This window comes from Rhinatrema bivittatum, chromosome 11, assembly GCF_901001135.1.
Source record: "Rhinatrema bivittatum chromosome 11, aRhiBiv1.1, whole genome shotgun sequence".
Taxonomy (NCBI): Eukaryota; Metazoa; Chordata; class Amphibia; order Gymnophiona; family Rhinatrematidae; genus Rhinatrema; species Rhinatrema bivittatum.
Window position 1 is genome coordinate 102,365,182 of NC_042625.1, and position 23,660 is coordinate 102,388,841.

General features: G+C 46.9%; 1 protein-coding gene across 2 annotated transcripts in view; it reads left to right on the forward strand.

Moving 5' to 3' along the window:
• Nucleotides 1-1,110: 1,110 nt before the first annotated feature.
• The window catches only part of LOC115100932 (sodium-dependent lysophosphatidylcholine symporter 1-like), a 28,360-nt gene continuing 5,810 nt past the window's right edge, over nt 1,111-23,660 (forward strand). The window contains exons 1-11 of one of the 2 annotated variants that reach the window (XM_029620038.1): nt 1,111-1,254; nt 2,211-2,333; nt 2,718-2,842; nt 5,385-5,508; nt 6,228-6,306; nt 16,382-16,551; nt 16,638-16,728; nt 16,867-16,988; nt 20,606-20,689; nt 22,232-22,315; nt 22,445-22,557. In XM_029620038.1, the coding sequence (XP_029475898.1) occupies nt 1,165-1,254; nt 2,211-2,333; nt 2,718-2,842; nt 5,385-5,508; nt 6,228-6,306; nt 16,382-16,551; nt 16,638-16,728; nt 16,867-16,988; nt 20,606-20,689; nt 22,232-22,315; nt 22,445-22,557 (1,205 nt within the window). In that variant the 5' untranslated portion in view covers nt 1,111-1,164. The other variant, XM_029620039.1, reaches the window with a different exon arrangement.

The window sequence follows — 23,660 nt, forward strand, 5'->3', positions numbered from 1 at the left end:
GTGAGAGAGAATGAATAGGTGTCTGCCTCTGTGTGTGTGTCTGTGTCTGTGTGTGAGAGAGAGAATGAATAGGTGTCTGCCTCTGTGTGTATCTGTGTCTGTATGTGAGAGAGAGAATGAATAGGTGCCTGCCTCTGTATGTGTGTGTGTGTGAGAGAGAATGAATAGGTGCCTGCCTCTGTATGTGTGTGTGAGAGAGAGAATGAATAGGTGCCTGCCTCTGTGTGTGTGTGAGAGAGAGAATGAATAGGTGTCTGCCTCTGTGTGTGTGCCTGTGTGTGAGAGAGAGAGAATGAATAGGTGCCTGCCTCTGTGTGTGTGTGTGAGAGAGAGAGAGAATGAATAGGTGTCTGCCTCTGTGGGTGTGTGTGTGTGTGTGAGAGAGAGAGAGAATGAATAGGTGCCTGCCTCTGTGTGTGTGCCTGTGTGTGAGAGAGAGAGAATGAATAGGTGCCTGCCTCTGTATGTGTGTGTGTGAGAGAGAGAGAATGAATTGGTGCCTGCCTCTGTGTGTGTGTGTGTGAGAGAGAGAGAGAATGAATAGGTGCCTGCCTCTGTATGTGTGTGCCTGTGTGTGAGAGAGAGAGAATGAATAGGTGCCTGCCTCTGTATGTGTGTGCCTGTGTGTGAGAGAGAGAGAATGAATTGGTGCCTGCCTCTGTATGTGTGTGTGTGTGTGTGTGAGAGAGAGAGAGAATGAATTGGTGCCTGCCTCTGTGTGGGTGTGTTTAAGAGCTTGTGTGTGGAGGCTGGCGGGAGAGAGAGGGTCTTAGAGCCTGAGAGTGCGTATGTTTATGTCCATGAGAGAGAGAGCTGTGGGTGTGTATAAGAGCATGTATGTGTGTGTATGTGACAGTGTATGTGTGAGACAGAATGACCAGGCGGGAAATTTGCATGCATTAAAGCCCCAGGATTCGCTAATGTAAATCATCTGACAAGTGGGCTGGCAGCTTTGGGGAAGCGGAGTTTTGCAGTGGAGCAGCCTGCGGTGGGCGGGGCGGACGTGCGAGCCTGGCGCGCGTGCTCAGGCAGGCTCCTTGCAGGGAGGGGAGGGGGGGTGCGCCCGCCTTTAAGAAGGCGGAGACGGCCGCGCGCCCGCACACTGGGAGCTCGTGCTGGCCCGGCTCACTGCTCCCTGGCCCTCGTGCACAGCGGCCCAGAGCCATGGCCAAAGGGGAGGGGGCGGAGAGCGTTTCATCCACCGGATTACTGCAGCCCCAGAGCCTGGAGCAGGAGGAGCGCAGGCTGGCCAAGGTGAGGAGGGCGGGTAATTGTGCAGTCAGGGAGCCAGTCCCTTAAGCAGCGCTGTACACTCTGGCAGAGATTTTATAGGGAAAGGTTTAATTGTTCTGGGGGCTTTTTCTATGCTTCCTTTACTGTGTTCATTTCGGGTTGAATTGTATTTTCTTTGGGTAGGGGATGTAAGTTGCTGATCATCTCAGTGGCTGAGGTTGTGCTTGGCTCTTGCTGTCCTTAGTCATTCATTCTCATGCAAGGAAGGACAGCGCTTCTCTGAGGTCCCTGCCTGCCCTCTTCCGCATTGCTGCCCTGTGAGTCACCCCAGGCTCAGCCCTGCGCCCTCGCGCGTCATCCTGCCGGAAAAGTGCATCCACAAAATAGTAAATCCAGCTGCATGCAAACGTCGACACTCGGGCATTTACACCCGGCCTCCCAAAACTTGTTTCAGAAAAGTGTATTAGTGGCCGAGCCTGAGCACCGGCTCATATCCAAGGAAATTAAACCAAGTCTTTCTTTTGGGAGCTGAATGAGGAGTGGGGGGAGATGATAAAACACAATTTGCTGTTTAACATACAGAGAGAAAGGACTATACCCAAATTCCAGAGGCTGTTTCTTTTATTAGAATCACTTAAATCCTATTTCTATTAATGTCTCCATTTCATCAGGGAATGGTTAAGCATGAGACTCTTCCTGCCCCCTGTCAGACAGTTGTCACGCAAAACTTCCCCTATTTTCTCATATTTTTCCTGTATTCTGGCCTACAGATGAATTTCTGTGACTGAGGACAAAGTAATATTCCTTTCAGAACTGCAGTGAGCAAGTTGTTAGCTGCTGCTATAAGAGCAAAATTCATCCTTTCCTGTGCTAAGGGTTTATCTGCACTGCCTTTTTGTAGGTTCAGCTGCCAGGCTTTTGCAGAACAAAATCCAAAAAGTCCTTGCTACCTGGTTCTCCTTTTCTGTGTGCTGCAGGTAAAGAAGCAGAAGTTGTCTGTTCTAAGCAAAGTCTGCTATGCAGTTGGTGGCGCTCCCTATCAAGTCACTGGCTGTGCCATTGGTTTCTTTCTGCAGATTTTCCTGCTGGACGTGGCACAGGTGGGTTGTGTTTGTGAGGTTCCTGGTGAACTCTTAACTTTTAGTGCCTGCTGGGACAGCTGAGTGGGCAGAGAGGCTTGCTCCTCCCTGACCACTGACCTTTTCTCCTTGCTGCTTTTAGGTAAGTTGCTCATGGATGGGAGGGGAGTTGATATTTCTTGGGGATGTTTGAGAATACCAGATGCCCAATATTTTGTATCTTCCCTCCGGCTTCAGGCTGCGTTGAGTAGAGTTCATAGACCTGTAAGCTGAGGCAGTAAAGGAGAAATAGGATAAAAGCTTCTGCCAGTCTAGTCATCCCCCAAGTGCTATCATAAGGCTACAGATTGTGAAGCGGGTTTCTGATGAGTTTTCTAAATCGGGTTTCTCTTCCTATCCTGGCAGCTGGATCCCTTCTATGCTTCCATAATCCTGTTTGTTGGCAGAGCCTGGGATGCCATCACAGACCCCATGGTTGGCTTCTTCATAAGTAAAAGTTCCTGGACCCGCTTCGGACGACTGATGCCTTGGTAAGATCCGTGTGCAACTCCTCTGACATTCTTGAGCTGTATCAGTCACGGTCCTAGAGGAGAGCTCTGTCACTTTCTCTCTGTCTGCCTAATGGGATTTTCATCACGGCAATACTAAAGGGATGGTGTAATATGAATGAAATACTCACTGTAGCTTGACACTGCATCTCTCTGTTATAAATTCCTGCTTTGTAAAACAGTTGATAAATGGGGATTACTTGAGGACAGCATGCATTTTCCAGTGCATGGCCAATGTAATTAATATGGACCCTGGATTGTCTTGACAGTTATAACTCCTTGTAATCTGGACGCAAGCAGATGAAGTTTTCCATACGGCTGCTGATCTTGAATTTTCCTATGTACATGCTGTGCTAAAGCTTTAGCGTTTGGTAAATTTGCACATGATGCTTTGTGTGTGTGTGCATGCGTGTATAACTTTGCACACGTAAAATGTGCATAATGTTTTCATAAGTCTAGAGAAGACTCTGTGTGTATACGAGGCTTTGTGATGCACTTAGTGTATGTGGCAAGCAGTAATTCAGATTTGTTTTAAGAGCTGGAGAATTTGTAGCCGTCTGGATAATTAGTTTTTTAGGGGTTCTCGCCTCACTGTTCTGTGTGGGATGTGGGGACTGAAGGATTAGGACCCACCAGAATAGTATCTTGCTAGGAAAACTTCCTTTTTCTTTGACCCTGCTGGATGGTCAGTTTATTATATTCAGAAACTGAAGGGACTGACATAACCTTCTTTCTAGCAGCCGTGGCTCTGTTATTACTGTTTCCTGCTACATCCTGAGTTGTCCAGATGAATTAACCTGATTACACTGCCCCTGCCATATTAAGTTTGAGCACAGGAGGGGTTAAGTAAATTGTTGAAGGGCAGGAAGGGGGTTCACTGCTGCTGCTATTTAATTGTGTGTGATGAGAGGGCACAGCAGGAATTAGGGACCTAATGGTATCTAATTGTTCTCTGTGTAATTAAAACAGAGAAGCAGGGCTGGGTAGGTTTGAGCCCTGGAGATTGGTTTGTAGTGCTGGAGAAGAAAGCAGTAAGGGAAGGGGTGTGTGCATTGCGGGTGAACACACCATCAGGAATCAGCCAGTCAGGACCAGGGGGGTGTGAGTACCGAAAGCTTCAAATGTCACTTCATTCCACAGTTGAGCTGTGAGGTTACCAGAAGTCAAGCAGAAGGCTGAACTTGAACAGAGAGAGGGAGGGTCAGGAGCAGACACCTCCACACCCACAGTGCTTGCTAGCGTATTAAACTTGCATGCAGCTGTGTCCTATCTCCAAGCTGCTCGTGCACAGGGCACGTTGGACCTGCTCTACGCGCAGGATTATTTTTATTTTTGTAAAAATGTAAGACTTTTTTTCTTAAAGAAACTGACAAAACTATTGTGTGATAAATCAGTGGATACATTATATGGCTCCTTAAAGTATGATGCACAGAAACAAAGGTGAACAAATAAACACAAAATAAATAGAGATGACCCCATTTATTGGACTAATGTAATACATTTCATGATGAGCTTTTGAGAACTGTAACTCCCTTCTTCAGGTCAGAATTCAAGAATAATGGTGAGAAATAATTCTGTTGTATGAATTTTTTATGGTTTTTGTTGTATAATATAGAGAGAAAACATCCTGCCTCTCCCCCCACCCACCCCCATGAACCCTGACAGACTGGAAGTGTTTCTATTTCGCCCCCATTCATGAACCCTCACAGCCCGGGAGCGCCTTCCTTCATCTAATTCAGGGGTTTTAGACACTGCCCTTGCAACCCCCCTAGCCAGTTGGGTTTTCATGCTAACCATAATGAATATGCACGAGAGAGATTTTCATATAATGCCTTCATCGCAGGCTTATGTGTATAAAACCCCCATTTTATGTGTGCAAGTGGTGTCTGACATTAATCAGGGCCAGTGCAAATAAGAGCACAGGCATAACTCACCTTTACCTGAGCTGAGGAGAGCTGCTCCAGAGCGTGACGCTGAGGCAGAGTTATGCGCATACTTAGTTTAAAAAAGGTCCCGTACAAGTTATGCCCTGCAGAGAATGGCTGTAACTTTGTGTACATATTCAGCCAGTTACCCAGGGATTTTCAAAGCAAACTTCTGCACGTAATACTCAATAAGATCTGCATCTACAAAGTCCACACAGATGCTGTTAAAATATTCCCCTCCCTATGTGAATCTCTCTCATGCATATTGATTGTATCCTGAAAGTTCAGCTAGCTGGAAATAATCAAGGACAAGACTGAGAACACCTGGATATCTCTAACGAATATGCATGAAAAATATTTGCATGCACTGCCTGTAATGCAAGCAAATATATGTCATGCACATTCCTTAGGGACATCTTGAAAATGCAAATGGTTGGGAAGCTTCCCCCTTGCCTCCAGGAAGATATGGGCAGCACTGCCTTGTGATTTAAAGACAGATCCAGCAACCTGTTCCCTCCCAGTGTTTCTCTCTCCTCCCCCTCTGCCTCCTGTTGCAGTAGCATAAGTTGTACTTCTCCTGCCTTCATGTCCCCCTCTAGGATTATCTGCTCCACTCCTTTTGCTGCTGTCTCTTACTTCCTGATCTGGCTGGTGCCGGGTGTGTCCAGCGGGCAGGTGATATGGTACCTGTTTTTCTACTGCCTCTTCCAGTCCCTGGTGACGGTGAGTTCTCCCTGCTGACAGACAAACCCTAGCTTGGGCACTGGATGTGCCAAGAGAACTTGTTAAGGGTGGAAGACACTTTCAGGCCGATACAGTACAGTGTTCTCCGGCGGAACGCACTGTTAGCCCCCGTTTGGACGCACGTTTTCCACGCGCTATTTTTACCCCTTATTCAGTAAGAGGTAATAGCGCGTCGAAAACGTGCGTCCAACCCCCCCGAGACTAATAGTGCCCGCAACATGCAAACCCAAAGGTAGGGGCTAAATTCTCCAGCCACCGGGAAAGTGCACAGAAAAGCACCCTCCGACTTAATATCATGGCCATATTATGTTGGAGGCCCCAAAATTAAAAAAAAAAAAAAAAAAATTTAAAAATCTGCCCACGGCTGCAGGTTGGAAGGCAGACGCTCAGTTTAGCCGGCGTCCGTTTTACAAACCCGTGGCTGTCAGCAGGTTTGAGAACTGACGCCGGTAAAATTGAGCGTCGGCTGTCAAACCCGCTGACAGCCGCCGCTTCTGTCAAGGAGGTGCTAGAGACGCGCTCGTGTCCCTAGCGCCTCCTTTTACCGCGAGCCCTAATTTACATACCTGGGCTTTCTGTATCGCGCGCCCAGAAGAGTGGCCTGAGCGCTCGCCGGCTCTCCCGCGCGTTTTTCTGTATCGGCCTAAAGTTGGGATCTTAATCCTCTGAAGCTGAGTTCTGTTTCCTTTTCCTTTCAGTGTTTCCACGTTCCTTACTCAGCACTGACCATGTTCATCAGCACAGAACAGAGCGAGCGGGATTCTGCTACGGCTTACAGTAAGGCCCTCGGCTTTCTAGAGAAACGTGCAGCAGGGCAAGGCCTGGACCAGAGCGGACTCTAGGCTCTGCTCCATCAGTGGGACCCAAAGTCCTCGTCCCATCCTGAGGCCTGGGCCTAGTGCCTGGTCCGAGGTGCGGTCCTGTCACTAAGGCCTAAGCCCCGAGCCAGGCCTTCTAATGTCTGGTTCTTTAATACTAGGGCCACACCTCTCAATGTCTCCTTTAATCTTCAGAAAATAACGCCATCTGCTTGAAGGGCTCGCTGCAGTGGCGAGGCTGTGGCACCGTCCTCCAGGGATGCTGCAGTTTTGAGATATGGCCATACATTTGTACACTAAAATTGTACCGTCCTTTCCAGAGTAAGGAAAAAGCTGCTGTGATGACCCTCATGCAGACAGGGGCATTTTTCAAAGATTAAAGAAACAGGCATCAGAAGGCCTGGTTCAAGACTTGTAGGCAAGGCCGAGGCCTTAGTGACAGGCTCAGACCTGGGCCTAGCCCTCAGCGCTTGGACCAGGCCTGCTCTCACTGGAAGCCCATTTTTTATTTTATTTTCATAGGAGCCTATTTTCAGTTCTTTCATTCAAAGAAACAAAAAAAATGGTCTTATTTGTTGCATTTTATGCATTTTTATTTAAACACATGCTCATTCCTATTGTCCCCCATGGTCTCTTGATGTTGTAACAGGTACCTTGTGACTTCCATGTGACTTTACGAAGGTTCAGCTAGAGCAGAGCTTTCCAAACTTTTCATGTTGGTGACACACTTTTTAGGCAAACATAATTTCACGACACAGTAATTCAGTCTACCAGCAAACCAGAGGTTTCCTTACATATATACATAAATAAAATGTTTCATGACACCACCTCTCTCATATTAAATATTTGCGGGCTTCCACTTCCTCCATGCCGATGTCTTACACTGCGAGATCCGCATAGAGAAAGTGCTACTCTTGCACATTCCCAAAGATAACATATGCCAATCACTAAAAAGTAACGTTTTTTTTACCTTTGCTCTCTGGTCTTAGTTTTCTAATCGGTTGGTCACAGGCTTTTTTTTCCACCTTCCCTTTCTTGTTTTTTTGCCAATTCCTTTTACAGGGTCTTTTTCTATTTCTTTTCTCTGTCTTCTTCCCTCAAACACACACAGTCAGGTTCTCATTCACACATACACACACACACTCTCACACACTCACATGCAGACTCACACATCCACAGCTCTCACTCTCACATGCTCTCTCTCATAACATACATACACACTGTCTCTCTCGTGCACCTGCTGTCTCTCTCTCACTCCCATATGCATATCTCACTCCCACACAAGTTAGAGACTTAGGAGTGTTATTGGACAACCGGCTAAACTTCAAGGCACACATCAACAAAACAACCAAAGACTGCTTCTTTAAACTCCAGGTTTTGAAAAGGATAAGACCTCTCTTCCATGCTCAAGACTTCAGAACGATCATCCAGGCAGTCATTTTTTCAAAATTAGACTATTGCAATTCCCTATTGCTAGGTCTGCCTTCTTCCTATTCCAAACCATTACAGATGGTGCAAAATTCAGCAGCCCGACTACTAACAGGCACAAGAAAAAGAGACCACATATCACCCATCCTGAAAGAGCTACATTGGCTACCCGTATACTTCCGAATCATGTACAAAGCCATATGTATCATTTTCAAAACTATACATCAATGCACTTCCCTCGATCTTCAATTCCCTCTCCAAGTATACAACTCGACAAGACCTACCAGAGATGTTTATAGAGGCACACTCCAAGTTCCCCCTGCGAAATCGACTAGACACATTACCCTAAGAGATCGCGCCACCTCCACAGCTGGCCCCCTTCTGTGGAATTCCTTACCCACAGATCTCAGACTAGAACCCTGCCTCCTAACTTTTAGGAAAAGACTTAAGACTTGGTTATTCAAGCAAGCTTTCCCAGACACAATTTAATGACACAATCCAAGGACACAATCCAAGGACTCCTCTAAAACATCCAGCCATTAATCATGCCATTTGCACATAACTTGTAATTTGACTTGTATATCGTTTAACCATTTTATTCTTTCCTATTTCTTCCTCTTCACCAAGTTTTGCTACCCTTGTTAATTGTAACTGTACCTTCGGTCACCTCAGTTCTAGTTTGATGTATTTAATGCACTCCCGTTTCATGTAAACCAGCAAGATATGTTCTCATGATTGCCGGTATATAAAAACCTTAAATAAATAAAATAAATAAATATGCTCTCTTGCTCAAGCACAGGATCTCACTGTCACATGCTCTCTCTCATACATACACACAGTCTCTCACTGGCACATGCTGTCTCACTCTCACACAGGCTCGCTCTCTCTCATACATACATACCTCTCTTGTGCACAGGCTGTCTCACTCTCACACAGTCTCTCACTCCCACATGCTCTCTTGTTCAAGCACAGGCTCACTGTCACATGCTCTCTCTCATACATACATACATACATACACTGTCTCTCTCGTGCACATGCTGTCTCACTCTTACACACACAGGCTCTCTCACTCCCACATGCTCTCCCTCACACATACATACATACATATACACTGTGTCTCTCGTGCACATGCTGTCTCACTCTTACACACACAGGCTCTCTCACTCCCACATGCTCTCCCTCACACATACATACACACTGTCTCTCTCGGGCTCATGCTGTCTCACTCTCACACACAGGCTCTCTCATTCCCACATGCTCTCTTGCTCAAGCACAGGCTCTCACTGTCACATGCTCTCTCTTACATACATACATACACACACTGTCTCTCTCGTGCACATGCTGTCTCACTCTCACATGCTCTTTCTCATATATTCATACATACACTGTCTCTCTCGTGCACATGCTGTCTCACTCTCACACACACAGGCTCTCTCATTCCCACATACTCTCTTGCTGAAGCACAGGCTCTCACTCTCACATGCTCTCTCATACATACATACTCACTGTCTCGCGTATACATGCTGTCTCACTCTCACACACACAGGCTCTCTCAGTCTCACATGCTTTCTCTCATATATACATACATACACTGTCTTTCTCGTGCACATGCTGTCTCACTCTCACACACACAGGTTCTCTTACTCAAGCACAGGCTCTCACTGTCACATGCTGTCCCTCTGCGCAGGTTGCTGAAGGATGGGCTCTGCAGCGGCCCTGCTATCGGGTTTCCTCCTCTTCTCGGGCCACCGTGACGTGGGATCCGCAGCAGCCCTGCTATCGGGTTTCCTCCTCTTCTCGGGCCACCGCGACATGGGATCCGCAGCAGCCCTGCTATCGGGTTTCCTCCTCTTCTCGGGCCACCGTGACGTGGGATCCGCAGCAGCCCTGCTATCGGGTTTCCTCCTCTTCTCGGGCCACCGCGACATGGGATATGCAGTGGCCGATTAACACTGCTCTTCTTCTGTACGCCTCGGATGCTCCTCCTCCTTCCTGCCCACGTGGCTCCGGCAACGTTTTTCTTCCGGGGCTGCGCAGGCAGGAAGGAGGAGTGAACGTGACCCTTTTCTTCGGGCCGTGGTGAGGTAACGCTTCACCATGGCCCCACCGATCTTCCGGCTGTAGTTCCCTGCTTCCGCCGGCCCTGCGGCCCTGGCGTCACACCTCCAACACTGCAGGCGACACACTAATGTGTCCCGACACACACTTTGGAAAGCTCTCAGCTAGAGCCATAACTAGGGGTGAGCAAGACTGACAGCTGTGCCAGGGCACAAAGCACTAATTGGATGGAAAACGAGAAAGATTGGCACTCTCCAGCTCTCACTGGGGGCTGGGGATGGAGGTGGGGGGAAGCTTGCTTTCCTCTGGCGCTGGATACAACCTACAGAACTGGAAGTTTCAGTATTGACTTGTGCAGAGCCCTTATTGCCACCTTTCTGTCTGCTGTGAATAGTTTCTGTCTGTACCATAGAATTCCTCTGGCTATCACTACTACCTTCTTGTACTATTTGGTAATCATAAGACCAAGAGATATCACGCAATGGACCAGCTCCCCTATGAAGAAAGACTAAAGAGGTTAGGACTTTTCAGCTTGGAGAAGAGACGACTGAGGGGGGATATGATAGAGGTGTTTAAAATCATGAGAGGTCTAGAACGGGTAGATGTGACTCGGTTATTTACTCTTTCGGATAGTAGAAAGACTAGGGGACACTCCATGAAGTTAGCATGGGGCACATTTAAAACTAATCGGAGGAAGTTCTTTTTTACTCAACGCACAATTAAACTCTGGAATTTGTTGCCAGAGGATGTGGTTAGTGCAGTTAGTATAGCTGTGTTTAAAAAAGGATTGGATAAGTTCTTGGAGGAGAAGTCCATTACCTGCTATTAAGTTCACTTAGAGAATAGCCACTGCCATTAGCAATGGTTACATGGAATAGACTTAGTTTTTGGGAACTTGCCAGGTTCTTATGGCCTGGATTGGCCACTGTTGGAAACAGGATGCTGGGCTTGATGGACCCTTGGTCTGACCTAGTATGGCATGTTCCTATGTTCTTAAGATCTGCTTCTGTTTGCTATACATCAGTAACTCTCCCACTCATCATGTACTGCTCTCAACTTTCTGTGCTCCAGAAATATGACGGAGCTGGGTTCAGAGGGAGCACTCACCTTCGTTATCCAGTGGCCAGACTCAGGGTGCACTCACACTGAGCTCTAAATGGAGCCACAGTCTGGGGCCATTGGCTGAGGACTGCCACTGCTATAATTGGGATAGATGGGGGAGGAGACAAGGGTAAAAATATTGGGCTGGGGGAGAGGCGGGTGGTGAGCAGTGAGGAGGAGTTCAGAATGAAAGCTCGTGGCTCTGTAGCTCTAATTCAAGCTGCTTATAATTGACCTGAAGCTGAAAAGAGCAGAAGAAAACAAGTGAGCTAAAGAGAGCTGCTTGTGGTTCTGTGATGCTCACTGCTGAGACAAGTCTCTACATGAGTCTTAGACAGTGACACTCTGGAATATAAACGCTCATGTCTGAGACAGTCTACGAGAGAGGCTTAGACAGTGACTCTGGCATATAGACACTCACTTATGATAGTTTCTACTTGAGAGTCTTACAGTGACACTCTGGTGCATAATACCAGGGCTGGGTCTACCAAGGTAGAAAGAAATTCAGCAGCACCTACCCCTGTTCCTTCTGAGCTAGGATTGGACCCGGCGGCCTTTTCTTGGGTGTACAGACGCAGTCTGTTACTCCTGCCCAGTCCGAACCCCAGCCGGAAATGCCTCGCTCTCTCAGCCCTGCCAGTATACCTCGAGACGTGCCTCATCTCACCAAGGGTATCCCTGACAGGGACCCAGACACCACAGAGAACGAAGGGGATGCAGATTCATTGGAGGATGGGGAAATCCCATCAGGCTTGGAGCCATATCTGATCATGTTGCAGTTTTTTCATAGAGAGGAATTGCCGGCCCTGGTTTCCCACATCCTGAAGACTCTGGGAGTTCCTGGCATGGACCCTATGACGGAACCAAAAAAAAACCCCATCCTGGTGTCTCTACAGAAAGCCTCTTGCTATTTTCCGATGCTAGAAGCCATCCAGGAGTTGATTGACCTGGAATGGGACGCCCTAGAAGCCACTTTTAAAGGAGCTCGAGCACTGGAAGCTCTGAATCCACTGGATCTGGTGGCCAGAGAACGCCTGCGTTTCCCCAAAGTGGACACCATGGTCTGCGCCATTTCGAAACAACTATCCCAGTGGAGGGAAGAACGGCCTTAAAGGATGGACACGATAGGCAACTGAAGTCCATTCTTAAACAAGCCTTTGACGTGACAGCAATAACACTGCAGATTGCTTCCTGTTGTGCCCTGGTGGCGCTCTCATGCCTGCTCCTCTCGAGAGAAGTAAATAACTCAGAATCACCTTCAAGAGAGGCTATGGAGCCCGCCGCTACCTTTTTAGTGGATGTGGGCTCTGACCTAGTCTGCACCTCGGCCAGAAAACAGCTATGGCTGTGGAATTGGTCAACGTAAGAGACCTCTAAGGCAAACCTAATGAAGATGCCCTTTAAGGGATCCCTACTATTCGGTAGCGAATTGAAAAAGCTGGCTAGTAAGTGGGGAGAATCTCCAGTGTCTCAGATACCGGGAGATAAGAGAAAGGAGGCCACAGCGCCTCTCGCCTATGAAGGGTTGGGCCAAGGGATCCCAGTGCTTTTGGCCCTACAGGAACTCGTCATTTCAGACACAGCCATCAAGAAGGTCTCTGTCCTTTCGGAGTTGACAACCGAAGAGAGGGGCTGTTTTGGGTTCAGGTTCAGCCCAAACTCCACAATCAAGTTTTGCTGGCCCATCCACCAGACAAGGAGATAGGGGGTTGACTATTCCTCTTCTACCAGCGGTGGATCGAGATCACATCAGACAAATGGGTATTGGATATCATACGAGAAGGATATGAGCTGGAGTTTTGCAACATCCCATGGGGCATATTCTTGATGTCTCTGTGCCACTTCCAGCACAAGAAACTGGCAGTACAATTTACTTTGGCAAGGCTCCTCAATTTGTGAGCTATAATTCCAGTGCCTGCTCTCCAGGAAAATATAGGACATTATTCCATCTGTTTCATCATTCCCAAGAAGGAGGGTTCCTTTCGCCCCATGCTGGACCTAAAGAGCATCAACCATCACCTACGGGTAATTCATTTCCGCGTGGAAACTCTACACGCCATCACAATGGCCATACAACCGGGGGAGTTCTTAACCTCCCTGAACCTCTTGGAGGTCTGCCTTCATATTCCAATACGACAAGACCACCAGCGTTTCCTTTGCTTTGCGGTACTAGGCCGCCATTATCAGTTCCGGGCGCTCCCCTTCGGCTTGGCTACTGCCCCTAGAACATTTTCCAAAATTATGGTGGTGGCAGCACTGAGAAAAGAGGGAATCCTGGTGCACCCATACTTAGATGACTGGTTGATCCGGGCGAAGTCATTAGAGGAGAGCCTCCAGGTGACCCGCAGGGAAATGTCCCTGCTTCAGGAGCTTGGTTGGGTTGTGAACATGGACAAGAGCTGGCTCAATCACTCCCGTCCCCTAGAGTATCTGGGGGTCCATTTCTACACCAGCAGGATACGGTCTCCCTTCCACTCTCGAGGATAAAGATGATGCATCAAGTACACTGGTTGACGAACACCATACGGCCCCAGGGTATGGAGCTATCTTCAGGTCCTCGGGCTGATGGCACCAACCCTGGAGGTAATACTGTGGGCAAGGGCACACATGCGTCCACTCCAACACTCCCTGCTGTCACGTTAGATTCTGCTGTCCCAGGACTATTGAATTCGCCTTCAACTACTGATGGAAATATGTGCTCGGCTTCAGTGGTGGCTGCAGGAAGCCCACCTGAGCAAGAGTATAAGCCTTTCCCCTCTGGAATGGCTAGTTCTCATGACTGACATGAGCCTCCGGGGTGAGGAGCTCAGTGTCAGGAACTGGCAACCCAGGGGTATGGGACCGAGGAAGAGGCACGCTGGAACATAAACCGCCTGGAAGCCCGGGCAGTCAGATTAGCGTATCTACAGTTCAGTCACAGGCTTCAGGGTCAGGCGGTCTGCGTGATGTCGGACAATGCAACAGTTGCCTACATCAACCACCAGGGGGGAACCAAGAGCCAGCAAGTGTCCCTGGAGATAGACCCTCTTATGGAATGGGCAGAATTGAACCTTTGGATGATCTCTACCTCCCACATCGCAGGAAAAGACAACGTCAGAGCAGACTTTCTAAGCAGAGAGAGTCTGGAGCCAGGAGAATGGATGTTGTTTCCCAAAGCCTTTCAGCTGCTAGTGGATTGCTGGGGCCTCATGTCCGTCAACCTGCTGGCCTCATCTCACAATGCGAAGGACTCCCGATTCTTCAGTTGCAGAAGAGACCAGTGATCCCTGGGGATTGGCACCCTTGTTCAGGCCTGGCCAGAGGAGGACCTGCTGTACGCCTTTCATCCGTGGCCCCTGCTTGGCAAGGTCATTTACGAGATTGAGCGCCACAAGAGACTGGTCCTTCTAGTGGCTCCAGATTGGCCCAGATGCCTGTGGTATGCAGACATGCAGAGGCTTCTGGTGGTGACCTCTCTATGCTTTCCTCCGCACAGGGACCTGCTCCAACAAGGTCTGATCCTTCATGAGGACCAGACTCTGTTTTGTCTTATGGTCTGGCCTTTGAGAGGATTTGCTTGATGAAGCGTGGATATTCGGTGGCAGTAATTTCCACCTTGCTCCATGCATGGAAGTTCTTGACGTCCTTGGTGTATGTGCGGATCTGGAGAATATTTGAGGCCTGGTGCGAGGAACGCAGGGTTGCCCCTCAGACGACCAAAATCCCTCTCTCCCTCCCAATATGGATTTCGTAAATACCATAGTACAGAAACCCTCCTCTTATCCTTGACTGACTACCTCATCAAAGGTCTTTATAAAGGACAATCCTATATCCTAGCCATCTTAGACATCTCGGCGGCCTTTGACACCATCAGCCATGGTATCCTCCTCCAGCGGCTTAATGAAATTGGAATAACTGGACTTGCCCACAGCTGGTTCAGTTCCTACCTCAGTAACAGAAACATCAAAATTGGAAACCACGAGTCCAAAGAAATCCCCTTAAACCAAGGTGTCCCCCAAGGCTCTTCCCTGTCATCCACACTCTTCAATATATACCGCCTACCGCTCTGTCAACTACTATCCAATCTCAAGCTTCCACACTATCTTTACGCAGATGACATACAAATTCTCATCCCTATCACTGACTCTCTTCCCAAAGCACTCAACATTTGGGAATCCACACTACAGTCAAAAAATAACCTTTTAAATAGCATCCATCTTGCCCTTAACACCACAAAAACTGAGCTTATACTTATTACCCCGACAACACATTCCCACTCCCCCTCCCTATAACACACGCTTCCACCCCACATCTCCTTCTCCCACCAGGTTCGAGATTTAGGGGTCACCCTAGATGATCAAATCAACTTTAAGAAATTCATCAACTCAACACTTAGAGTGCTTTTACAAGATACACACCCTAAAGAAACTTAAACCCCTGCTTCATTTCTCTGACTTTCGCACAGTCCTACAAACTATGCTCTTTTCCAAAATTGACTACTGTAACTCTCTCCTCATAGGGCTACCCAAAAACGCCATTCACCCTCTACAAATTCTGCAAAATACTGCCGCCCGAATCCTCACCAATACACGCAGCAACAAACACATTACACCTATCTTAAAAAATCTTCACTGGCTACCAATCTCCTCCCGCATACAGTACAAGACCCTTTCAATCATTCATAAAGCAGTACACAAGCCTGACATGAACTGGTTCAAAGACTCCCTTCAATTCCACTCATCCTCCAGACCGACCAGAAACCAATACCTTGCCAGCTTAAGCACTCCCTCTCCCAAACTCCCCAATCTTGCCTCTTCCAAATCCCGAGCACTCTCCCTAGCTGGTCCTGTCTTATGGAACACAATGCCTGCAGAACTACGCCAAGAACTATGCCCGAAAAACATGGCTTTTCTCACAGGCTTACTCCTAATATCTACACCTCGGCCACCTAATTGCCTCTATCCCAACATCCCCTTAGCTCCTCTACCTTCAAACTCCCTTAGCTAACTTCTTTGCACGGCATCCCTCCCTCCTATACCCAGACACCCTCTCCCCCCTTCCCCCCCTTTAATCCCAATTTTAGGTCCCCACCTCTTTCTCAGCCCTATTGCATCTCGTTGTTCTTTATCCTGTATATATTATATAGTATTGTTATCCGTTAAATATCCTATATAATCTCTTTTACAACCTTGACTTTTCCTCATATTACGCTGTTCACCCAAGTTAAAATCGTATATTCCATCATGTTTCCTGTCAAACGCCTCTGGCGTAATGTTTCTGTTCAATGTACACCGACATGATATCTTCGATGAACGCTGGTATATATAAAAAGAACTGTTAAATAAGGTCTCTTTTCCCTATGGAAGCATGGAGATAGACTCCTGTGTACGCAGATCTGATGGAAGCGCCTGTGAGTCCCCTGCTGGTGAATGTATTGCATATTGAGACAACTTTTCTCTTTGGCACAGGGATGACGGTGGAAGTGCTTGGCTCTGTGCTGGGGACAGCCATCCAGGGACAGATTGTGGGGCAGGTAGACACTCCCTGCATTCCAAACATACTGCTGGTGGGAAAAGAGAACTCCACGGTGGAGGAGCTGAATATTACGCATGGCGGCGGCGGCTCCCTGACTGATACGGTATGCCTGCGGCCCATCACTGTGTCTCATTGCATTTAGCCGCTTTTGTCTGCCATTCTCATTATTATTTGTGTTTTTATATGCAGAGAAATGCATACATGATTGCTGCAGGTGTGATTTCTGGCATTTATATTCTCTGTGCAGTTATCCTGTCACTGGGGGTACGAGAGAAAGCAGGTAAATATGAAGGAAAACTGTGTGTGGCCAGGGAGGGAGCTGAAGGGGCAGTTGTGGGGGAAATGTAGGTCTGCACAGAGTGACATTGTGGATGGATGAGTCACCTTGCTGAGCAGTCATTTCTGTTTTTCATACCAGATGCCACCAAGCTCATAACAGATCAGCCAGTGGCATTCTTCCAGGGTCTTAAACTGGTGATGAGCCATGGTGCTTACATCAAACTGATCACTGGCTTCCTGTTCACCTCGCTGGCTTTCATGGTAAGGAGAGAACAGAAGATTCAGGAATACAAGCTGCTCTCACATCATGCGATATGGATTGTGCTCCTAGGTCTCAGTGACTTGGGGCTGTATTGACTTGCACCTATGGCCTGCGGGATTTGTCATTCTGGGTGTTGAGCGGAGATTACAGTGCAGTATGTTAGGTCAGTGGGTTGGGATTACATAAGAAAGTCTCTTCATGTGTATTACAGTGCAGTATGTTAGGTCAGTGGGTTGGGATTACATAAGAAGGTCTCTTCATGTGTATTACAGTGCAGTATGTTAGGTCAGTGGGTTGGGATTACATAAGAAGGTCTCTTCATGTGTATTACAGTGCAGTATGTTAGGTCAGTGGGTTGGGATTACATAAGAAGGTCGCTTCATGTGTATTACAGTGCAGTATGTTAGGTCAGTGGTTTGGGATTACATAAGAAGGTCGCTTCATGTGTATTACAGTGCAGTATGTTAGGTCAGTGGTTTGGGATTACTTAAGGTCTCTTCATGTGTATTACAGTGCAGTATGTTAGGTCAGTGGTTTGGGATTACATAAGAAGGTCGCTTCATGTGTATTACAGTGCAGTATGTTAGGTCAGTGGTTTGGGATTACATAAGAAGGTCGCTTCATGTGTATTACAGTGCAGTATGTTAGGTCAGTGGTTTGGGATTACTTAAGGTCTCCTCATGTGTATTACAGTGCAGTATGTTAGGTCAGTGGTTTGGGATTACGTAAGGTCTCTTCATGTGTATTACAGTGCAGTATGTTAGGTCAGTGGTTTGGGATTACATAAGAAGGTCGCTTCATGTGTATTACAGTGCAGTATGTTAGGTCAGTGGTTTGGGATTACTTAAGGTCGCTTCATGTGTATTAAGGTGCAGTATGTTAGGTCAGTGGTTTGGGATTACATAAGGTCTCTTCATGTGTATTACAGTGCAGTATGTTAGGTCAGTGGTTTGGGATTACTTAAGGTCGCTTCATGTGTATTACAGTGCAGTATGTTAGGTCAGTGGTTTGGGATTACTTAAGGTCGCTTCATGTGTATTACAGTGCAGTATGTTAGGTCAGTGGTTTGGGATTACATAAGAAGGTCTCTTCATGTGTATTACAGTGCAGTATGTTAGGTCAGTGGGTTGGGATTACATAAGGTGGTCTCTTCATGTGTATTACAGTGCAGTATGTTAGGTCAGTGGGTTGGGATTACATAAGAAGGTCTCTTCATGTGTATTACAGTGCAGTATGTTAGGTCAGTGGTTTGGGATTACATAAGAAGGTCTCTTCATGTGTATTACAGTGCAGTATGTTAGGTCAGTGGGTTGGGATTACATAAGAAGGTCTCTTCATGTGTATTACAGTGCAGTATGTTAGGTCAGTGGGTTGGGATTACATAAGAAGGTCTCTTCATGTGTATTACAGTGCAGTATGTTAGGTCAGTGGGTTGGGATTACATAAGAAGGTCTCTTCATGTGTATTACAGTGCAGTATGTTAGGTCAGTGGGTTGGGATTACATAAGAAGGTCTCTTCATGTGTATTACAGTGCAGTATGTTAGGTCAGTGGGTTGGGATTACATAAGAAGGTCTCTTCATGTGTATTACAGTGCAGTATGTTAGGTCAGTGGTTTGGGATTACTTAAGGTCGCTTCATGTGTATTACAGTGCAGTATGTTAGGTCAGTGGTTTGGGATTACTTAAGGTCGCTTCATGTGTATTAAGGTGCAGTATGTTAGGTCAGTGGTTTGGGATTACATAAGAAGGTCTCTTCATGTGTATTACAGTGCAGTATGTTAGGTCAGTGGTTTGGGATTACTTAAGGTCGCTTCATGTGTATTACAGTGCAGTATGTTAGGTCAGTGGTTTGGGATTACATAAGAAGGTCGCTTCATGTGTATTACAGTGCAGTATGTTAGGTCAGTGGTTTGGGATTACTTAAGGTCGCTTCATGTGTATTACAGTGCAGTATGTTAGGTCAGTGGTTTGGGATTACTTAAGGTCTCTTCATGTGTATTACAGTGCAGTATGTTAGGTCAGTGGTTTGGGATTACAAAAGAAGGTCTCTTCATGTGTACTACAGTGCAGTATGTTAGGTCAGTGGTTTGGGATTACATAAGAAGGTCGCTTCATGTGTATTACAGTGCAGTATGTTAGGTCAGTGGGTTGGGATTACATAAGAAGGTCTCTTCATGTGTATTACAGTGCAGTATGTTAGGTCAGTGGTTTGGGATTACTTAAGGTTGCTTCATGTGTATTACAGTGCAGTATGTTAGGTCAGTGGTTTGGGATTACATAAGAAGTTCGCTTCATGTGTATTACAGTGCAGTATGTTAGGTCAGTGGTTTGGGATTACTTAAGGTCTCTTCATGTGTATTACAGTGCAGTATGTTAGGTCAGTGGTTTGGGATTACATAAGGTCGCTTCATGTGTATTACAGTGCAGTATGTTAGGTCAGTGGTTTGGGATTACATAAGAAGGTCGCTTCATGTGTATTACAGTGCAGTATGTTAGGTCAGTGGGTTGGGATTACATAAGAAGGTCTCTTCATGTGTATTACAGTGCAGTATGTTAGGTCAGTGGTTTGGGATTACTTAAGGTTGCTTCATGTGTATTACAGTGCAGTATGTTAGGTCAGTGGTTTGGGATTACATAAGAAGTTCGCTTCATGTGTATTACAGTGCAGTATGTTAGGTCAGTGGTTTGGGATTACATAAGAAGTTTGCTTCATGTGTATTACAGTGCAGTATGTTAGGTCAGTGGTTTGGGATTACTTAAGGTCTCTTCATGTGTATTACAGTGCAGTATGTTAGGTCAGTGGTTTGGGATTACATAAGGTCGCTTCATGTGTATTACAGTGCAGTATGTTAGGTCAGTGGTTTGGGATTACATAAGAAGGTCTCTTCATGTGTATTACAGTGCAGTATGTTAGGTCAGTGGTTTGGGATTACATAAGGTCGCTTCATGTGTATTACAGTGCAGTATGTTAGGTCAGTGGGTTGGGATTACATAAGAAGGTCGCTTCATGTGTATTACAGTGCAGTATGTTAGGTCAGTGGGTTGGGATTACATAAGAAGGTCTCTTCATGTGTATTACAGTGCAGTATGTTAGGTCAGTGGGTTGGGATTACGTAAGGTGGTCTCTTCATGTGTATTACAGTGCAGTATGTTAGGTCAGTGGTTTGGGATTACTTAAGGTCTCTTCATGTGTATTACAGTGCAGTATGTTAGGTCAGTGGTTTGGGATTACTTAAGAAGGTCTCTTCATGTGTATTACAGTGCAGTATGTTAGGTCAGTGGGTTGGGATTACATAAGAAGGTCGCTTCATGTGTATTACAGTGCAGTATGTTAGGTCAGTGGTTTGGGATTACTTAAGAAGGTCTCTTCATGTGTATTACAGTGCAGTATGTTAGGTCAGTGGGTTGGGATTACATAAGAAGGTCGCTTCATGTGTATTACAGCGCAGCAGGTTAAGTCAAGGTTAGGGTTACGTTGTGATGAGGGAGGTTTCTTCATTCACCCTATAACACCTGCTTCTGAGAGGCTGAGGGAGTCAGAGCATTCTCTGAAACGTTTTTGCATTGGGAGTGTAAGGAATATTTAGACTGTTTCATTCTCTTTCATTTCTGCAGTTGATAGAAGGGAATTTTGCGCTTTTCTGTACCTACTCCCTGGGATTCCGCAGCGACTTCCATAACATCCTGCTGGCTATTATGGTAAGAACAAAAAAGATAGATGCCTTACTCTTTTTCCAAATATTTATTAGAGTAGAGATGTATTTTTAAAAAATTAGCCCGACTCAGGCCGAGTTTCGCAGCTTTACACAGCCGCTGCCTCGGGGGCTTACAACGGGCTGTCCAGTGCTCAGGAGGTAAGACCTGCAGGCCAGCGGCAGAATGAATGCTGTGCGGACCTGTGAGCTCCATGTAACCAATGGAGGAAGAACGTTCTCCCGAAAACACCCCACCCCCATCTCCTAGCTGGCTGGCTGCTGAGAAAACAGTCTCCTTTGTGCTGCCTTTGTTCATTTCTCAAACACAGAGGGAAAGAACAGATCTTTTGTCCAAATTTGCATTTTCCCAGTGAAACAGATTGTATTAAGCAGCAATGAGAGGAGAACGTAGGAATTTGTGCACTAGAATTTATTTATTGAAAATATTTCTATTTTGCTTATTCAGCTATCCTAAGTGGGTAGGAACTATACCCACATTTCATTAAACATAAAACAAACCAGCATAAAATAGTGTCAGCCCGAGACATGAAAGACAGACCACTGACTGGCCTCATAGAAACAATTTGACATAAATCTAAACAAACTGATCCTTTTCATTAAAATAAACTCCACTGTGGCTCACCCTCAAAGCCGGTTTGAATAAAAGCCTTGGGATCTTTTTCCCGAATGTTCTAATACAAGCGTTAGGTAGGAAGAGGGACGGTGAAACCCACTCTGGTTTTGTACCAATGCAAATGCTTAGGATTTCCAGAAAATATTTTCCTTGATTGGAACAACCAGGCAGGAACCTACATTTTCAAAGATGCACGAGTGCAGGAGAGCAATACCTTAAACTAAAAGCAAAATTTTAAATGTAATACGCCAAAAGACAGGGAACCATTGTAGAGATTTCAAGATTGGTGTCAGATGTTGGTACCGTGCTGCGGCATTTCGTGTTCTTTGTGGGACTCATACTGTTAATACAGGACGACCTAGAAATGCAGAATTATGAGTCCATGCCATTGATCAGTTGACTGAATTACAGTGCAAAACTCTTCTAGGGCCAACAGTGGCTTCAGCCTGCGCAGTATCCTCAGTTTACAAAATATATTTAGCGCTGTTTGTACGAGGGGGGTGGTGTAGTTTGCATATTTAGAAACCCCACAGATACATCAAAGGACAGTAGTGCTTTCATGTACCCTAAAGGCTGCTGCTTGTGCCTCCTTTCTGAGGTGAACAAGAAGGAAACATTTTTTCAGTGAACATTAAGTTATAGAAAAAGCGATTGTATCAGGAGATGTGCTGAGCCAGGTAATAAATAAATCAATGTCATTTTCACAGAGAGGAGGGTAAATGCACAGAATTAGAAAAGGTTCCTGAGGGAAAGGCCGAGATCAGCTGAGGTCCATGCATGTTACAGAGGAGCAGGGAAATGGGGAATGTGCTGAATCCCTCGCCTGCTATTACAGAGATTTCTCTTCTGTGCTCTCTTCAGAGTCGGAAGCACCAGTTCTCATGTCTAACTCCTGCTGTCTCCTGCTCTTAGCTTTCAGCCACCCTGACAATCCCGTGCTGGCAATGGTTCCTGACACGTTTTGGGAAAAAAACGGCCGTCTACGTTGGGATCTCGGTGAGTGGCTGTAATGACTGCGCACTCAGTGCCAGACGTTGTGTGGCTCAGGAGTCTGCATCTGGCTGTTGCGATGTGCGGATATTGCTAGATGTATTAGGTTGTGATACTCCCGTTGTCTGTCCACAGTCGGTGATCCCCTTTCTCATCTTGGTGGTTGTGATGGAGAGTAACCTGATCATCACCTACGTAGCCGCAGTAGCTGCGGGCATAAGCGTGGCCGCTGCCTTCCTCTTGCCATGGTGAGTAATAAAACTTCTTGGGCATTGTCTTGCTGGACTGTATCAGAGGTAGAGGGTGGGGGTGATTCTCTCAGAATAGTTATCCTTACCTTGAACAGTGTGCACGGCAGCACCGAGGCAGACTGAATGGGGAAATTGTCGCCTTTCCCTTCTAAAAGCTTCTTTATAATCAGCTGAGTGGAATGAAAGAGAAATAGTTTTTCTTGCTTTTCTTCTGTGAATATTAATGTGCCCCTGTTATTCCAGTACTGAGACTCCTAAACACAGCTCTGCCAATGCACCTCACTCCTGCCCTGCAGCACCCCCTGCTATTCCAGTACTGAGACACTCACACACAGCTCTGCCAATGCACCTCACTCCTGCCCTGCAGCACCCCCTGCTATTCCAGTACTGAGACCCTCACACACAGCTCTACCAATGCACCTCACTCCTGCCCTGCAGCACCCCCTGCTATTCCAGTACTGAGACCCTCACACACACAGCTCTGCCAATGCACCTCACTCCTGCCCTGCAGCACCCCCTGCTATTCCAGTACTGAGACCCTCACACACAGCTCTGCCAATGCACCTCACTCCTGCCCTGCAGCACCTCCTGCTATTCCAGTACTGAGACCCTCACACACAGCTCTGCCAATGCACCTCACTCCTGCCCTGCAGCACCTCCTGCTATTCCAGTACTGAGACCCTCACACACAGCTCTACCAATGCACCTCACTCCTGCCCTGCAGCACCCCCTGCTATTCCAGTACTGAGACCCCACACACAGCTCTGCCAATGCACCTCACTCCTGCCCTGCAGCACCTCCTGCTATTCCAGTACTAAGACCCCCACACACAGCTCTACCAATGCACCTCACTCCTGCCCTGCAGCACCCCCTGCTATTCCAGTACTGAGACCCTCACACACAGCTCTGCCAATGCACCTCACTCCTGCCCTGCAGCACCCCCTGCTATTCCAGTACTGAGACCCTCACACAGCTCTGCCAATGCACCTCAGTCCTGCCCTGCAGCACCCCCTGCTATTCCAGTACTGAGACCCTCATACACACACAGCTCTGCCCATGCACCTCCCTCCTGCCCTGCAGCACCCCCTGCTATTCCAGTA